Below are 18,743 nucleotides of genomic sequence, written 5' to 3' on the forward strand. Positions count from 1 at the left end.
TTCCCAAAATCTTTTTTTTAATGGGGGGGGCGTGAGAATATTCTAGTTATTGGCTGGCAAAAACTGGAATATATTCAAGTGGCCTTTTTTCAATAAGAAGTCAAAATTTTCCACTGGAATTTTTTTTTTTTTTTTAGAAATTTTCCCTGGTGGGAAAAACATTTTCTGACTAGCTATAATAATAATATTAACCCAAATCCAGTTAGAGGGACTATGACTGCCACTGTTTTAGTTATATCCAGTGTCTCTGGCTCACTACCCATCAAAATACTGCTATCTACCAGTGGGGTCTGATTTTAGTTATTAAAGTGATTAAAAACTGTGAGATAGATTCTCAGACCGTGTAAATCGGCATCGGTCCATCAATGGAGCTAAACAGATTTATACTAGATGAAAATCTAGCTCAATACAAGTTCAAAATAACCTATCAGACTTTTGCCTCTTCCATGTAAAGTTCCACTGGCATTTGTGCTTTTAGGCCTCAGGAAAGGAAGTTCAGTGCTTACTGAGTGAGGGAGGCAACCTAGTGACAGAGGAGGTGCAAAAAGCTAATGTACTCAATGCTTTTTTTGCCTCTGTCTTCACGAACAAGGTCAGCTCCCAGACTGCTGCGCTGGGCAACACAGCATGGGGAGTAGGTGGCCAGCCCTGTGTGGAGAAAGAGGTGGTTCGGGACTATTTAGAAAAGCTGGACATGCACAAGTCCATGGGGCCGGATGCGTTGCATCCGAGAGTGCTAAAGGAATTGGCGGCTGTGATTGCAGAGCCATTGGCCATTATCTTTGAAAACTCATGGCGATCGGGGGGAAGTCCCGGACGACTGGAAAAAGGCTAATGTAGTGCCCATCTTTAAAAAAGGGAAGAAGGAGGGTCCTGGGAAGTACAGGCCAGTCAGCCTCACCTCAGTCCCCGGAAAAATCATGGAGCAGGTCCTCAAGGAATCAATCCTGAAGCACTTACACGAGAGGAAAGTGATCAGGAACAGTCAGCATGGATTCACCAAGGGAAGGTCATGCCTGACTAATCTAATCGCCTTCTATGATGAGATTACTGGTTCTGTGGATGAAGGGAAAGCAGTGGATGTATTGTTTCTTGACTTTAGCAAAGCTTTTGACACTGTCTCCCACAGTATTCTTGTCAGCAAGTTAAAGAAGTATGGGCTGGATGAATGCACTATAAGGTGGGTAGAAAGTTGGCTAGATTGTTGGGCTCAACGGGTAGTGATCAATGGCTCCATGTCTAGATGGCAGCCAGTATCAAGTGGAGTGCCCCAAGGGTCGGTCCTGGGGCCAGTTTTGTTCAATATCTTCCTAAATGATCTGGAGGATGGTGTGGATTGCACTCTCAGCAAATTTGCGGATGATAGTAAACTAGGAGGAGTGGTAGATACGGTGGGTAGGGATAGGATACAGAGGGCCCTAGACAAATTGGAGGATTGGGCCAAAAGAAATCTGATGAGGTTCAACAAGGATAAGTGCAGGATCCTGCATTTAGGACGGAAGAATCCAATGCACCGCTACAGACTAGGGACCGAATGGCTAGGCAGCAGTTCTGCGGAAAAGGACCTAGGGGTGACAGTGGACGAGAAGCTGGATATGAGTCAACAGTGTGCCCTTGTTGCCAAGAAGGCCAATGGCATTTTGGGTTGTATAAGTAGGGGCACTGCCAGCAGATTAAGGGACATGATCGTTCCCCTCTATTCGACATTGGTGAGACCTCATCTGGAGTACTGTGTCCAGTTTTGGGCCCCACACTACAAGAAGGATGTGGAAAAATTGGAAAACGTCCAGCGGAGGGCAACAAAAATGATTAGGGGACTGGAACACATGACTTATGAGGAGAGGCTGAGGGAACTGGGATTGCTTAGTCCGCGGAAGAGAAGAATGAGGGGGGATTTGATAGCTGCTTTCAACTACCTGAAAGAGGGTTCCAAAGAGGATGGATCTAGACTGTTCTCAGTGGTAGCAGATGACAGAACAAGGAGTAATGGTCTCAAGTTGCAGGGGGGAGGTTTAGGTTGGATATTAGGAAAAACTTTTTCACTAGGAGGGTGGTGAAACACTGGAATGCGTTACCTAGGGAGGTGGTAGAATCTCCTTCCTTAGAAGTTTTTAAGGTCAGGCTTGACAAAGCCCTGGCTGGGATGATTTAATTGGGGATCGGTCCTGCTTTGAGCAGGGGGTTGGACTAGATGACCTCCTGAGATCCCTTCCAACCCTGATATTCTATAATTCTATGATTCTATGGTGTGAACACTGTTATCATTAGTGATCTGTCTTTCTCAATCACTGACTCTTAAGTCCTTGGGAGAAATTTGCTGTTATAAATGCCAGCCTTATTTTAACTTGATCTAAAGTATCTTCAAGTGTTTCGTATATTGAGAGGGAGTGAGCATTGTGGTACTTGTGTCCATTTAATTATAGTCAAAAAATAATAGTCTCCAGCCAGTTGTTAGATGGAAATCTGAGAGTAATGAGAGCTGTACTTCAAGGATGAAGTACCTGGAGAGCTGGTGAACTGCCTTATCTCTTTATATGAAACTATTATGGATAAAGATCCCACACATAAGCATACACAGAAACACCTCCCAAAAGAGAGAGAAGTGCATATGGCTGCTGAGGTATATTAACTCCAACACCTGTGTGCCAGATACACACATCTGGAAATGTAGGGCATTACAGAGTCCTCATACCACAGTTACTGTACTCATAGTGAGCTGTGGAGGTATCCACCAGGAATGAAGTTCACAATACAAGTAACACTCTGCTTTTAACTCATATCCTCCATGTTTCTGTTTTTGTTTTCCTTCTTCCTTCATCCTATGACAGTGATGATGAATGCTGATGACACATAACTTGTTCCTACTTCAGCCAGTCATTTTCAGGTAATTAGTTCCTGGTCCCTTGGCCTTAATTCTTTTTGGGAAAATTGGCTGGTTGAGTTATCTGGCTTCCATCCAGTACAATAATGAGATGTGTTAAAAGTGGCATTATCCCATGATAACATGACACTGTTAACATATTGCATGGTGGCCAGGGCACTGGCCGGCAAAGAAATCTTGCTGGAGATACAAAATCAACAGAAAATTTTGACTTAAGTGTACATGTGTTGAGAGCAAAATAATCCATAGTAAAATTCAGATTAGAGTTGGACAAAGATGAGAATTCTGCCTTATGTTCCCAACTATACATAGTGAGGGTGATAATTTACAATAGATCCATCCCATCGTTACTGTCTAAACATGACCATTTAAAAGAAGGGAGAGAAAATAGTGTTTTAGGCTGGTTAGCAGTTCATCTGTGCAAAATTCTGCTCTTAAATATGCACAAAGAGCTTGATTCTCCATAGCCCTGCAGCTTGTATAGTTATTTGCCCCAGTGCAAACTGGGTGTAAAACATTATCAGATTGGAATCATAGTGTTTGACACCCACGTTGCCCAGTGCATTTCAGTTGTGCTTGTCCTACCAGTGCAGTGACATCAATGGGAGCTCCAGACACATAGAGTAAGCACGCTCCCAGAGCTGAGAAATACTGTGATTATCTGAGAGGAGAATTTTGCCCTTTCGGTACATGCCTCCAACAATACTCACAAGTTTGCTCTTGGGGCACGTCCTTTACTGCTCTTGTTCTGCTGCCTGTTTTAGCTAAGATCACCCTTTTTATTGTCTTCAGGTGAGAAAGAAAGTCCCTAAGACTGAGATTTTCAAAGGAGGCTGTGGGAGTTAGGTACCCAATTCCTACTGAAATCCAAAAGGTTTTATGTAGAAAAGCAAAACCCTAGAGCAAAAGCAGTTGCACAGGTTAAGTTCAGAACAGATGTATTCCGAACACAACTGCTCTCATTAATCACACAATCACAATCATTGGGAGGGCTCCAAATCTGTCTACTATCTTCATCAGATCATTGGTGATGTACAGTATCAAGACAGTAGATTTAATAATTAGCGCAAAAGTCACTTGCTGTTCCCTCTAGTGTACAGGGGGCTAATAGTTCTTCCCTTTGTGTGCTTCTTCTATATTTACTATCTTGTTTCTGTGCCATTTACTATCTTGTTTCTGTGCCTATAATCTGGCTCTCCTTTCTTTACTGAACGTTGAATGAATATGTGTGTCTAAAATGGTACTTCCGATGTATTTTCCCCTTGGGAGAACATTCATAAAATAGAAGTGGAAGCTATGCGTCAGATTCTTTCCTCGCTTATACCCATGCAACCCCATTGGTTTCAGTGAGGTTTCATGGGTGTAACTTGGGGCAGAATTTTTCCCTGTGCCTTTAACTTACACAAACTTCAGATGACCCCAAAGCAAGCACAGTTATGGTAAAAGGAATAAAATGCCATCAATTTCTGCTAGCTGCTAATGATCTATTCCTTCACATTCTCATCTTGGTCTTCTTGTTTTTATTGCATCCTACCATTTTTCATACCATGAATCTGCTAGCTGCTTTTATTAATCTACAATATTTTTTATCTAAAGCAAAGGTTTTGGTGAACCTGTCAGAATTTATCATTATGCTCTTCTGCTCTCTTGCATGGACTTTCGGCAATGTAGTTATACAGAATGATCCTCAACCAACAGTGATTGGTAAAACATGGGTCAATAATGTGATACCTTTATGTAGTCATGATTCTAATTGTATTCTTTCTACTTAATGAAGAAAGAAATGTGCAAAATTAAGTATTCCTACTTCAAAATCCCTGTGGTTTATCATAATTTAACTATCCTAGACTAGAAACCAATTATGATGGGTTAATTAATATTCAAACCAGAGCAATTTACATGGAAAGATAACCTGCAAATAAATATTTCCTGAAGTGCTTTGGTGGACAAATATAAATCCACAAAATGGACTAGCCTATGGGTTAGTATCCACCAATTAGTGGGATTTTTTTCAGCTATAAATGCACTTCTTTAATATTTCATCCTGACTGTGGGCCAGGTCCTGAGAACCTTTTTCAGAGCCCAGTTCTTCCACCTTTCCATGGGGCTATTTGCTACTAATTGCTACTCCACATGAGTAAGGGCTGCAGAATCAGGACCTTGGATTTTGCTCAGTCAAGCTGCCATTGACTTCATCTGGAGACCTGCCTGAGTGAAAAGGCTAGGTCATGCCTTTTGAATCCATGTGAGGAGGGTTCCCTACACATGTGGATCTCCCACGGACTCTACAAAGGACACTCCATGGGTCTGAGCATGGGCGGGAGAGAGCAGGCAATGGGTGGGCCAAGGGAGGAGTGTTAAGAGAATGCACAATGTCCTCTCTTGCGGCCTGGAGAGGTTTCTCCCAGGCTTTTGTTAAAGGTAGAAGCTATATTACAGTTGGCAACTCCTCCTCAGCAGTGGTCAGATCCAGGGGAGTCCCTTACAGTGCAATTCAGCTCCTCCAGGGCTCAGAGCCAGAACCACGTGGGGCCAGAGCTACTGCAGACACAGGGCCTCAACGCTGAGGAACATGCACCCGACCATGGATCCTTGAGATCCCTACAGATCTCCAGGTAGTTGTACGATCTATGGGCCATGCTGTCTCTTTCTTCTGGAGCAAAGCCTGTCCCCTGATACAAGAATGTGGGGGACCCTATAGACGACAAGCTGCATCTCCGTAAGCCCCTAAGAATTTGACAAGTAACAGGAAAAACCATCAAAGAAAAAGAGCATCCACCGAGTAACCAGTCTGCTAATGACACATGCCAGCAGACTCTTGGGTTCACTGGCTGTGACTGACTCATACCAGCAATGCTAATTACTGTCTTTTTTTTTTTTAATTGAGATGAAGCTGGTGGCTTTTATGCCTGAAAGAGGAAGAATGATTGCATTGGCTGAATCCTGGTATAGTTATAAACTTCCCCAAGCATCTGTGATACTATAGCTGAGTAATGACCAGTTGGACTGCATTGCTAGTGAACTTCCACCTACCATATGAAGTGGTTCAGAAAAAAATTAAAATTCTTCTTAGTGTGTTAAATGTACTTTGTAAATATTCTGAATAGAGGGGCCAGAACCAAGACCCAGGATTCTAAGCCCCTCCAGGCCTGAATTTTGTTATGGGGTTGTCAGAGGCTCTGAATTGTGCTGTTAGCTGTTGGTGAAACTCTTTATTAGACCTGGTCCTAACAGATAAAAAGGAACTGATCACAGAACTATAAAATTAATGGTAGCTTAGTTACAAGTGATCATGACTAACCCTAACCCAGGAATGGCGAACCGCGGCCGTGTCTGCGGACGGTCACTGTAAGCAAACAGTCTCACGGCCCGCCCGCAGATTACCCTGACGGGCAGCATGTGGCTCACGGGTCACAGGTTGCCCGCCACTGGTCTATACATATCTACATGGGGAACAAATATTTACTAATGGGCTCTTCAATCTAGTTGTGAAAGGTGTAACACAATCCAATGGCTGGAAGTTGAAGCTAGATAAATTCAGACTGGAAATAAGGTGTAAATTTTTGACAGTGAGGATTTTTGACTGGAACAATTTACCAAGGGTTGTGGTAGAATCTCCATCACTGATGCTTTTAAAATCAATATTGGATGCTTTTCTAAAAGATCTGCTCTAGGAATTATTTTGGGGAAGTTCTATGACCTGTGTTATTCAGGAGGTCAGACTACTATATGATCACATTGGTCCCTTCTGGCATCGCAACCTATGAATTTATAAAATGAGCTGACCACACACCCACATCTCTTCCCCACCAACCCCTCCCCCTCCCAAAAAAGCTGAGATGAACAATTCAGTCCCATCTCTAATTCAGAATTGATGCATGATGGTAATAACTGCCCCAATTCCATCTGAAGATCAAAGCAAAGACTCGTGTGAGTTATGGATCAGAGTTCCATGTGGATGAGCATTCCAACATACAGAAGTTTATCTGAACTTATAAATTTAATAAGAAGTCTCATGGAGAACGGACTTACTCATGAGATATCTAGCACTTACTGTTGCTCGTCACACTAGAATTAACTTTCTCACATTATTATGACAGGTTCTGCTTCCCTTCCCAACCTGGAACCTGCACAAAGCTACAACAATGTGGTTTTTTTTTCCTTTTTGTGTGGGGATGGGGGAGCAGGAGGGAAATTCAAAGGAAACTTCCAGAAGGTTGGGTTTGTGTTCATTTTAGGAATGGAGAAAGGTCTGGGAATTCATAACTTTTCCCAAACAGTTGGATGAGACTTAATTCCATTAGTATACTGTGAGAGGGATTTTCTAACGTTCTCAGTGCTCTCCTGACTCTGCTCCAACTGAAGTCAGTGGGTGTTTTATCATTTCCTTCAACAGGAGCCAAGTTAGGTCAGTACTGAAAATTTCGGACAATTCTACCCTATATGGACATGGAAGCCTTTTAGGTACCAGACTGTATCTTTTTCAAAGTTGGCATTTTTTAAAGAACAAGCTTGAGAAAATATGCTCTAAACCAGTTACTCTGAGAAAATTCATTCCCTTTGGGAGTTGGGGAACATTACAGTTTGAAATTATTTGTTTTAAACCTGCAAATCCTCATTATCCCAAGATCTCATTCCATTTCCAACTACATCTGTTCGAAAGCCAATAGAGCAAAGAATTTGATGTCTAAATATCCTATATAAATATGTTTTTCCTTCAGGTATGATTTGGTCAGAATGCAAAGAAATCTGGGAAGAGGGACCACGCGAATATGTCATGCATCTTTGGAACCTGCTGGATTTTGGGATGCTATCTATCTTTGTGGCGTCGTTCACTGCAAGGTTCATGGCCTTTCTCAAAGCAACTGAAGCCCAACAATATGTAGACCAGTACGTTCAGGATGATGACCTCAGTAATGTCACCCTTCCCCCTGAAATCGCTTACTTCACTTATGGTAAGATGATTTGGAGGATTAATGCTTCCCATTCTTTCAGGCGAGTGTGTGCGGCAGTGCAGAAAGCAGCGGCTTGCTTCTTTTTTTTTTTTTTCATTCATGAAGTTTTTCCAAATTAAAGCTGATTCTTCTTCTCAGACCTATCAGTTGCAGCCATCTTGGTAAACCGCTAACCTAAGCTAAGAGGAACTGAGACCTAAGCTCCTGTCAGTCTCTGAACATGTACCGAGACCAGACTCAGTCGTATCATATGTTGCAAAAATAACCCCAAGGAACTAATAATCATGAAACCAGAAGGGACTAGAATATAATTTAAATGACATATAAAGGAATCTGCTCTATTTTTCCAATATAAGAGGCATGCTGTGCTAACAAATGTGTGAGCTGGCAGCTTTATGGTCTTATCATTTGGCAGGTGGAACTCCAACTGAAGTCACGGAAAGTCTACGTATGAAAAGATGCAAGGACTGGGCTTTTAGTATAAGAAAAGGAACCACCTATTTGTAACAGTTTGTATGAAAAAAGCTTCCTGTTTACTTTGAGTTGTTGTGGCCATGCCTGCATATGTCTTTGATCTTATTCTGGATAAGTTAATATAGTTTATATCACTCCCATCAGTGGGTGATTAGATATGGAACATCGGACTAGTCATATTGCATGCCTCCATTTAACAACTTTAGGTTACATATTCCGCTCCTAAGAAAAAAAAGCAGAGAAGGAAGCAAGAAAGTGCATTCAGAAGAGGATACAATTAACAAAATACTGTGCAAGAGTTTCCTTTGCTTTCATTCTTCAGTGATAATTTATGAGAACAGGCCAATATTTCCACATCTGAGAAACAATCTCTTGTCAAAAAGAAAAGGAGTACTAGTGGCACCTTAGAGACTAACCAATTTATTTGAGCGTAAGCTTTCGTGAGCTACAATATGGAGGGTAACCTCTGATCCCCTCAGTTATACATTGCATTTCTGTACAGACTCGTATCCAGTAAAACCTTATGAATGATTTGCTGCCGAGAAAAGGAGCTAAATCCTTAACAAATATTATCTATAACAATGTTTGACCAGCTGTAATAGAAAAGATGCATGCAATAATACAATTATTCTTTAACTTCTCAAATGTAGGTTTTGAATATTTGAGGGACAATCATCAAAGGCACAAAGGGGAGTTAGTAGCCCAACTCTTACTGACTTTCAATAGGAGTTGGCCACCTAAATTGTGCTTTGGGTGAAATCCTAGCCCCACTGAAGTCAGTGCACATTTTACCATTGATTTCACGGGGTCAGGATTCCGCCTTTAGTGCTTTGGAAAATCTTCACCTTGGAGTCTTCTTTTTTCTAAATAATAATGAGAATGGGAACAGCTGTAATATGCACTTGACAAAATATTTCCTAGGATTCAAATGGCCCTTCCTTAGGTTTGAAAAATGAATAAAAGCTTTGCACTTAGGTTAGGGGTTGGATACACAGCATGGGGACAAGCCCCCACTTTCCTACCAAATTTAGAATTACCTGCCTAAAAATAACCCAAATCACTAATGGAAAAATGGATCAGATCCTCAGCTGGTGTAAATCAGGATAACTTGCTCCATTGAAGTCAGCTAATTTACAACAGCAAAAAGTTCTAGCCCTGTGTGCACAGTCATTACATTTACAAATAATTGCATTTTCAAACACAATATTTGGAGATAAACTTCTCTCTCACTCACCGGACAAAATTGGATGACGCCTGAAATTGTTACATTCTGTTTTTCTTCTTTCTGGTTTGCTGCCGGAATATTGTAAAAAAGTCTTTTGTTATATGGTGAGGAGCTCCATCTTGTGGAAGCTTTTTATCATTTACAAACCTTCTGTCATTTTTACCCTTGGGAAGAACCTGTAGAAAAAATGTCAGGGCTGGGGGAGGGGGGAGGAATTTTCCAGTTAATAACCTTTGGCTGATATTTAATCCAAATAGATTTTCTCACTGTGCTTGAAGAAGGATCTTTTATATTTTATATATACACATACATACCAGGGAGGTTTCTATATAGTTTATCCATCCACAGATTATTATTTACCCAGCACTTTTAGGAAGAGCTTTACAGAAAACCATGATTTTCCCAGGCTATGTGTTTTCAATTTTCACCACGTAATATGAGCATAAATTTAACAAAAACTATAAACAACAAAATTTTAAATAACGTGAGATAATCAAAAGCTTTTTAATACCTGAAGTTGTCTTTTAATTTGTTTGTTATGACAGAAACTTTTGTGGTTTATATTTTTATAATACACATACAATTATTGTACATTTTTTAAAGTAATTATAAGGATCAAGTGATTAGTCATAACATTTCGAGCTGTAGTGTTTGATGATAGAGGTTGCATGCAAAATGGGTGTTAGTTGCTTCGTGGTAAATTGCAGTGCGACGTCTAAATGTTGTTTTTCTTGCAATTTTGTATTATGCAGTCTTGTAAAATGAAGTGAAATACCCTGTGCATAAACAATTCAATTATTATATATGTACAATTAAATGTAAGTGCATCTTTTTATGTTCGGCTACTGTTTTGATCCTCATGCCATATGCCTTACTTAAGGAGTTTGATACAGAACTATCTATTATCACCTGGAAATTTTGAAAAAAAAATCTAATCACTACATTTATTTATTTTGCATGGGGAGATGAACAAACTTGGATGATTTGCTTCTTACTTGGTGGTTGTTGTTAATTATATGACTATCCAACTGTGAAAAAGAACAAAACCTCAGAAAACCACTTGCTTCTGCTTTTCAATGGAAACTAAAGGTGTTAAAATATTTTCTAAATCTAGGTTTCAGAGTAACAGCCGTGTTAGTCTGTATTCGCAAAAAGAAAAGGAGTACTTGTGGCACCTTAGAAACTAACCAATTTATCTGAGCATAAGCTTTCGTGAGCTACAGCTCACTTCATCGGATGCATACTGTGGAAAATACAGAAGATGTTTTTATACACACAAACCATGAAAAAATGGGTGTTTATCACTACAAAAGGTTTTCTCTCCTCCCACCCCACTCTCCTGCTGGTAGTAGCTTATCTAAAGTGATCACTCTCCTTACAATGTGTATGATAATCAAGATGGGCCATTTCCAGCACAAATCCAGGTGAATTACGCAAGGTAACCTATTTCCCCTTGTTCCCCCCCTCCCCCCCACATTCCTCAGACGTTCTTGTTAAACCCTGAATTTGTGCTGGAAATGGCCCACCTTCATTATCATACACATTGTAAGGAGTGTGATCACTTTAGATAAGCTACTACCAGCAGGAGAGTGGGTTTGTGGGGCGGGGTGGAGAGAAAACCTGGATTTGTGCTGGAAATGGCCCACCTTGAGTAACATACACATTGTAAGGAGAGTGATCACTTTAGATGAGCTATTACCAGCAGAAGAGTGGGGTGGGAGGAGAGAAAACCTTTTGTAGTGATAAACACCCAACTTTTTCATGGTTTGTGGTATAAAAACATCTTCTGTATTTTCCACAGTATGTATCCGATGAAGTGAGCTGTAGCTCACAAATGTTAGGCTCAAATAAATTGGTTAGTCTCTAAGGTGCCACAAGTACTCCTTTTCTTTTTTCTAAATCTATTATCTCAAGTAAACACTAGAGAAATAAAGCTCATTGGGCTTTTTTTCTCCAACATCAGAACTGTTTACTGCAGTGAGATTAGATAATATATATTTTCCTTTCAATTTCTTTTAAAAAAATCAACAGGTGAAATCTTGGCCTTATTGAAATCAATGACAAAAATTCCCATTGACTTCAAAGGGGCCAGTATTTTGCCCTGCTAATTCTTGGTTCCAGAGTAATATATTTGTATTAAAAGTTAGTTATTTTAATTTCTGAAATTTGGTTAATATGGTAACAACTGGTTGTAAACTGATATGGAACAAACTATAAACTAATCTGAAAACATTCCCTCCACCACTCCTAATATTGACTAAAAATAAACAGGCACTTACAAATGTAGCCAGCCTTTTGCTTTAAGTTCAGAACTGAACTTTACAGATATGCTGCAGGGAATACTCTGCTTCTTTTCATATCATCTGGGTTCATGCAAATAATACTCAACTTTATTCCTATGTCTTTAAATATGGTACATGTTTTAGTTTTGGGTCAGACGCCTTGTATTCAATGATGAGTCTCAGTTCATGCAAAAGAACATCTAGATACTCGTATTCAAAGCATATTCAACAGGTAGATTAGAAAACTGATTTGTATGCGTATAGTATCAGCAAGGAACTTGTTAAAAATTGTCAGATTTTTTTAAATTAAAAACGTTAACACAATAAAGATGTATTAAAAGGTTTGGTGGTTCAATTGGCTTTATCTGAACAAATCCAAACCTCTTTGGTCTAATCTCATGAGGACAGGTTTTGCCACGGGGTGTTTAATCCGTGCAGGTTACGTTACATTTTGTGTATTTATAGGGTTAGAGATAGTAACTGTGAAAAAACGGGACACGGGGTGGGGGGTAATAGGTGCCTTTATAAGGAAAAAGTCCCCCAAAATGGGACTGTCCCTTTAAAAATGGGACAGGTGGTCACCCTATGTATTTATATGCAGCTGTTAATTCAATAATTAAAAGCTGGAAATTTTCCCATCAGTGTGATTCTGATCCACAATGACAAAATTCCCATTGACATCAGTTGGAGCAGGAGACGATGGTGCACTGGACTGGGAGTCAGGGAATCTGGGTGCTGATTCCCAGTTCTACCCCTGACTGCCAGTGTTCCTTGGGTAAATCACAGCAAACTTCCTGTGCCTCAGTTTCTCTAGCTGAAAAATGTGGCTAATCATTCCTATTCATCTTTGTACAGCACAGTGAGACCGGCAGATTACTAGTAGATGCCTACACGTTTCCTACCAGTCCTGGCTAGAACTGAGACCCTGGACCTATTTTATGGGTCATTTATATTTATCTTTCTAACATTTTTCTGTTACTAATACCTTATATATGTGTATTGTTTCAGCCAGGAACAAGTGGCTTCCCTCGGACCCTCAGATCATATCAGAAGGACTATATGCAATAGCTGTCGTACTCAGCTTCTCCCGCATTGCTTACATTCTTCCAGCCAATGAAAGCTTTGGCCCTCTTCAGATCTCTTTGGGAAGGACTGTGAAGGATATCTTCAAATTCATGGTCATCTTCATCATGGTGTTTGTTGCCTTCATGATTGGAATGTTCAACCTTTATTCTTACTACCTTGGTGCAAAATATAACCCAGCATTTACAACGTGAGTACCTAGGAAAAGGAGGCTATGTAGATTATAGTTCTAGACCTAGCAGGATCCCTTTCTGGGCTGCCTCATAAGTAACCTGCATGCCTTCTGCAACTCATGTCGTTTGCACTGTATTGCTGCCGTGTTTAATTATTCCAAGTGGTGAAGAGGGCTCTAACTGCATGAGTCCATTAGAGCCAATGAAAGGTGCATGGCTAAAACCTGGTGTGATGTTTAATAAGCAGAAAGGACCCTCCAGCCAAGCCCTTTTTTCTTTTTCTTTTTTTCTGTTCCCCTAAATCCAATCCTCTCTGACCCACCCAGTCACTCAGTTCCTCCCCTCTTCCCCAGGATGCTTTTCCTTTGTATTTTATCTCCCTCAATGCACTACAAGGCCTGTTTTGGCTCTCCAAGTCCCCTTAACTTCACCTTATATTTATGGTGGGGGCCCACTGAGTCTACGAGTCTCTGCTAAGCCAGTTACTGCTAAGCTTGCAGGCTTTAAAATTTCAGAGTCAGAGGTGCCTCAGAATTTATTGCAGACTTCTGACATTCTTGCCTCGGTTGCTGTTTGCCTGGGAGAGCTGCGCCTTGGGCTACTGCTTCAACTGACTGGGGAGGTTCAGACTTTGGCTGGGAGACCAGTAGGTACAGCCTCCAGTTTTGATGTCATAACCCAGGTCTCTTTCAAAGAGTGTGCAGTCAGCAAAAAAGGAAACCCAATAACTCAGAATCTGTTATTTCTAGGGTAAAACACAAGCAGGAAAATGGTTTTTTGAGGTGAGTGGCAAAAGCAGAGGAAATTTTCATAAAATTGACAGCAGTGAAAAAGAAATCCCTTTGTATTTTTACCTTTAAGAAGAACAGTCAATACAGCAGGCCGTGTTGCATTTGTGATCAGCGCAGAAGGGCTTAAACACCTAATTATCATTCAAAAGCTACTTCTACCAAAGTGTATGTAAAATGATGATGCAGTAAAATTGCACGTTTTGCATCGGTAATTTCACACCTGCATGTGGCTGCTATGCAAGGCAACATGTATCTGAAGAACCAAGTGTTTAAAAAGTGCTATTGATGCATTTTTTAAAAAAGCAATCAATAAATAACGGTGGGGAATATAAGACAGGGAGCTCTACATTCCCTAAATCAAGTGCATTTCTCAATAGAGAACACTGTGAAGACACGCATAATATCCTGCCAGCATATAGGCAAGATACAAGGAAAGATGCAAACTAGGTTGCTCGTGATCTCCCTCTGGTGCCCATCCAATAAATCAACAACCTCGAGAAGCTGGAGGTTGTCTACACTTTGTAGTTGTTTGCTGTATATACTGTATTACAGCTGATTGAATATTGCAACAAATCATTCCTCAAATAATGTCCTTGAGTGGCTCTACAGTATGTGCAATGGGTGAATAACAGGACTATAAGTGAGACGTGGTTCCTCAAAATATGCCTGACTTTATTCAGGCTAAGCTAAGATGTTTGATATCACACCGCTTATTTGGAGACTAGATATGTGGTAACCAACTAGTACTCCTGTATGCCAGAATCTAGTAACTGTGGGCTCTGTATTCCTATCAGCATCAAAAATAGCAGGAAGAGAAACAGTGTTTGGAAAACACCACAGGAGAGAACTCACTGAGTTTTTAAAAGATACCCCTTTGGAAGGGTTTGGAGCCTCTTGGAGGCAATAGGAAGTGCAAACTAGAAACCTTATGGATCCACACAGGACTCCATGCCCAACCCCATACATACTGGGGTGCAAGGAGAGCTGCCTCTCCACACCTCTCTCCGGGCACACACATCATCAGCATGGATCCCTCCAGAGTTGTGCTGCTATTCACTTCCCTAGCCATATACCCTCGAGGCAGAAAGTACAGAGTGGGAGTTCATGTTTCAACTAGGGTTAGTTCCCTGGTGCACTTCCCCTCGGAGATGGCCACGTTATTCCCCAGGTCTGCGCTGACAGGCCGGCAAAGACATGCAATGAAATGCTGACATCAGCAGGTGTTTTGCCATTGACTTCAGTGCGGACAGGATTTCATCCATAAGAACATACATACTGGGTCAGACCAAAGGTTCATCTAGCCCAGTATCCTGTCTTCCAACAGTGGTCAATGCCAGGTGCCCCAGAGGGAATGAACAGAACAGGTATCATCAAGCTGGGGGGAGGGATAGCTCAGTGGTTTGAGCACTGGCCTGCTAAACCCAGGGTTGTGAGTTCAATCCTTGAGGGGGCCATTTAGGGAACTGGGGCAAAAATTGGGGATTGGTCCTGCTTTGAGCAGGGGGTTGGAATAGATGACCTCCTGAGGTCCCTTCCAACCCTGATATTCTATGATTGATTCTATGAAGTGATCCATCCCCTATCGCCCATTCCCAGAATCTGGCAAACAGAGGCTAGGGGCACCATCCCTGCTCTTCCTGGCTAATAGCCATTGGTGGACCTATCCTCCATGAATTTATCTAGTTCTTTTTTGAACCCTGTTATAGTCTTGGCCTTCACAACATCCTCTGGCAAGGAGTTCCATGGGTTGACTGTGCGTTGTGTGAAAAAATACTTCCTTTTGTTTGTTTTAAACCTGCTGCCTATTAATTTCATTTGGTGACCCCTAGTTCTTGTGTTATGAAGAATAAATAACACTTTATTATTTACCTTCTCCATACCAGTCATGATTTTATAGACCTCTATCATATCCCCCCTTAGTCGTCTCTTTTCCAAGCTGAAAAGTTCCAGTCTTATTAATCTCTCCTCATACGGCAGCTGTTCCATACCCCATGGAGTTTGAACAGTGAGCGTAGGCACAGATGGGATTAAATTGGCTCCCAAGGAGGAGATGCAGTTTATCACAGTTGTCCCATTGTTCCCTCAGAAAAGTTCTGGGGCCAGTCCACCCCTGCTTGTGCTCCCATCTGTGACTCAAGACAGAGGAGAGTTGGAGGAACGCAATATAATGTTTCCCCCTTGTAAGTCTAACCCAGGGGTCTCAAACACGCAGCCCGCAGTGTTATTTGCTGCAGCCCACTAAGCTCCCCGCCCCCCTGGAGTTATTTCCTGTGGCTGTCAAGCTCCCCTCACCCGCTGCCCCCCCCCAGAGGGCCGTGTCCCCACTCCTCTACCTACCTTCAGGCGCTTCCCGCCGCCAAACAGGTGTTTGGCGGCGCTTAGTGCTTTCCAGGAGGGAGGGGGGAGGAGCAGGGAGCCGCGCACTCAGGCGAGGAGGCGGAGAAGAGGCAGGGCCGGGGCGGAGATTTGGGGAAGGGGTTGGAATAGGGACAGGGAGGGAGAGGAGTTGCGGTGGGGACTTTGGGGAAGAGGTTGGAATGGGGGTGGGGAAGAGGCGGGGTGAGGCGGGGCCTCATGGAAGGGGTTGAATGGGGGCAGGGGCGAGGGCAGAGGGGGCCTTTTGTATCTTTATATGAAAAGGTTCCTGTGATGCGGCCCTCGGGCCAATGTACTAGTCCTCACGTGGCCCTCGTGGTGATTTGAGTTGGAGATCCCTGGTCTAACCTAATGATGCCACTTTAAGACAACCCCTGAAGTGACATTTAGTTAAGTAAATGTTTAAGTAAGTTGATACTGAAGCACTAACCCTAAGTCAAAGTAAACAGGACCTGGCATTTTGATGTGATGTTCATATACTATATGACACAATGGATGGAGGAATGCTGCTGTTAGCCCCAGTGTGAGGAAATGACCTTCCCACCTTAGTTTCTGTCTCATGGGAACTACAGATTCTTTCCAACGTATAGCATCCAGCTGTATTACTCCACTGTGTAGCATAACATATGCTTTATAAATCAGAGTTTAAACTTCCTAATCAAAGAAAATATGCCTCCCAGGGTTCTTCTGTTGCCTCACGATACATTTTTATGGAGGGATTTCCAGGACTGGCTGCAAATACATTTCTCTGTTTCTAATAACAAGGTAAAAGAAAACTGAGTATGTAGAAGGCGACATATTAATCATACAAATAGAAGACTATTCCCTTGAAGTACAGGAATTAATCAGTGGCTGAGTCAATATCTCCCCTGCCTGCCTGGTGGAATAACAACCAACAGTTACGGTTCTCCATTGGTGCATGTTTCCAAAATAGTTGGCTAATGAATTTTAGGCCATCTCTGATGCAATATCATTGTGTATCATTTATATTTACTGACAAGCTTAACTAACCATGAGGTTCTCATTATAAACCTTGCAGCATGTATTGTCACTTGAATGATGAACAAGCCTTGATTGAAATGGTGACTATTCCCTAGAGTAAAAATTACTTCCAGTTGTAAAGGTTGCAGGATCAAGTTGTAACAAGGGAGCATGGGTGGTTGGGAGATACCTGCCCAAAGGGGAAATACAATGCTCTTCTTTCTTAAGTCCAGATCCTCTGGAGATTCCAAATATTAGATGCTCATCTATCTGCCCTGTAATGAGTTGGTATTGTTAGTAAACACCTATCTGAAGAACCCAAATAAGCCATGTAAGAATTTGGAAGAGAAGTCAAAACTCAAATTAGGGTGTAAAAGTACCAGGTCACTAATTTAGGACAGCAGATTCTTTACCAGCAGAGTAGAGGTATGTGCTGTCTGAACATCTGACAATGCCACTGGAAGTAGCGCGTTGGCACTTTTGGCCTGGATCCCACAACCTGATCCATTCAGAGGGAATGTCCCCATGATGAAGCCGCACAGGCTAAAACGTGCCCCGGAGCAGGTCAGATTGCAGGGTCAGGGATTCTGTTATCTTGCCCAGCAAATTTCAATTCGCGCTGTTAGGGAAATTCACATCGGCGAACATTCCTCCAACTTTGTTCCTAATGCTGTTCACAGTTAGTAAGAGTAGATTTCCAGGATTCCCGTTGCTGTTTCAGATTATTTTAATACCCTGGAGTGTGAAATATGTGCTTAGTAAGGGAGGTGTGCAGTCTTTTTTTACATAATGCATATACCGTACAGCTCAGGGATTAACATTCATCTTAGACCATTCTCAGACACTTTCACAAAGCTGGAAATCTTATGGTGTTAAGTCATAAACATATGTTGTTAATTTACACATATCAAGAATACATTAGCATAGGGGCAACTATGTATCACGTAGACTTTTCCTTCAATATTTTACTGAGCTGTCAGTGAGTTCTGGGCAGAATATGGTGGGCATTCACAAATGGCACTAAGTGACTCATGAAGAGGGGGAGGAACAAATTATTGCAGCTGGGCAACTACTTTAAACAGCTGCTGTGAAAATTCACCTGGGAAAAACAAACATTTTTTCCCCCTTTTGCTGTGTTCATAACCCTTGTGTGGTTGTTGTGCAAATATTTCTTCAAATGCATTTACAGGTAGGAAAAATAGAGGATTTTAAGTGAATATAATAGAACATTTACAAAAAGCAAATTTTGAACTTGAAAATGCAGTTGCTTGCTCTGGAAACTGATTCTAAGGGATTCTGGGTGCAGTTCACCCAGTCATGAAATAGAAAAAGAACCACATGGTCTGCAGATCAGATCAAAACGAACCTATTTCTCTGTCTTTTTGTTCTCTGTTTGTATGGGGCCGAGCACAATGGGATCCTAGTCCATGACTATGGCTCCTAGGCATTACTGTAATAGTAATGATAATTCAATGGGAGTTGGATTATCCACAATGAATTGCTTAACAGATCAAGAACTATT

At 41.6% G+C, this 18,743-nt stretch overlaps 1 protein-coding gene across 2 annotated transcripts in view; it reads left to right on the forward strand.

Moving 5' to 3' along the window:
- Positions 1-18,743, forward strand: part of TRPC7 (transient receptor potential cation channel subfamily C member 7) — a 160,135-nt gene that overhangs the window by 116,530 nt on the left and 24,862 nt on the right. For both annotated transcript variants that reach the window (XM_027825838.3, XM_043521216.1), the window contains 2 exons: positions 7,603-7,836; positions 12,826-13,090. In XM_027825838.3, coding sequence (XP_027681639.1) covers positions 7,603-7,836; positions 12,826-13,090 — 499 coding nt within the window. The remainder of the gene's footprint in view (positions 1-7,602; positions 7,837-12,825; positions 13,091-18,743) is intronic.

This window comes from Chelonia mydas, chromosome 8 (genome assembly GCF_015237465.2).
Source record: "Chelonia mydas isolate rCheMyd1 chromosome 8, rCheMyd1.pri.v2, whole genome shotgun sequence".
In the NCBI taxonomy this organism is placed as follows: domain Eukaryota; kingdom Metazoa; phylum Chordata; order Testudines; family Cheloniidae; genus Chelonia; species Chelonia mydas.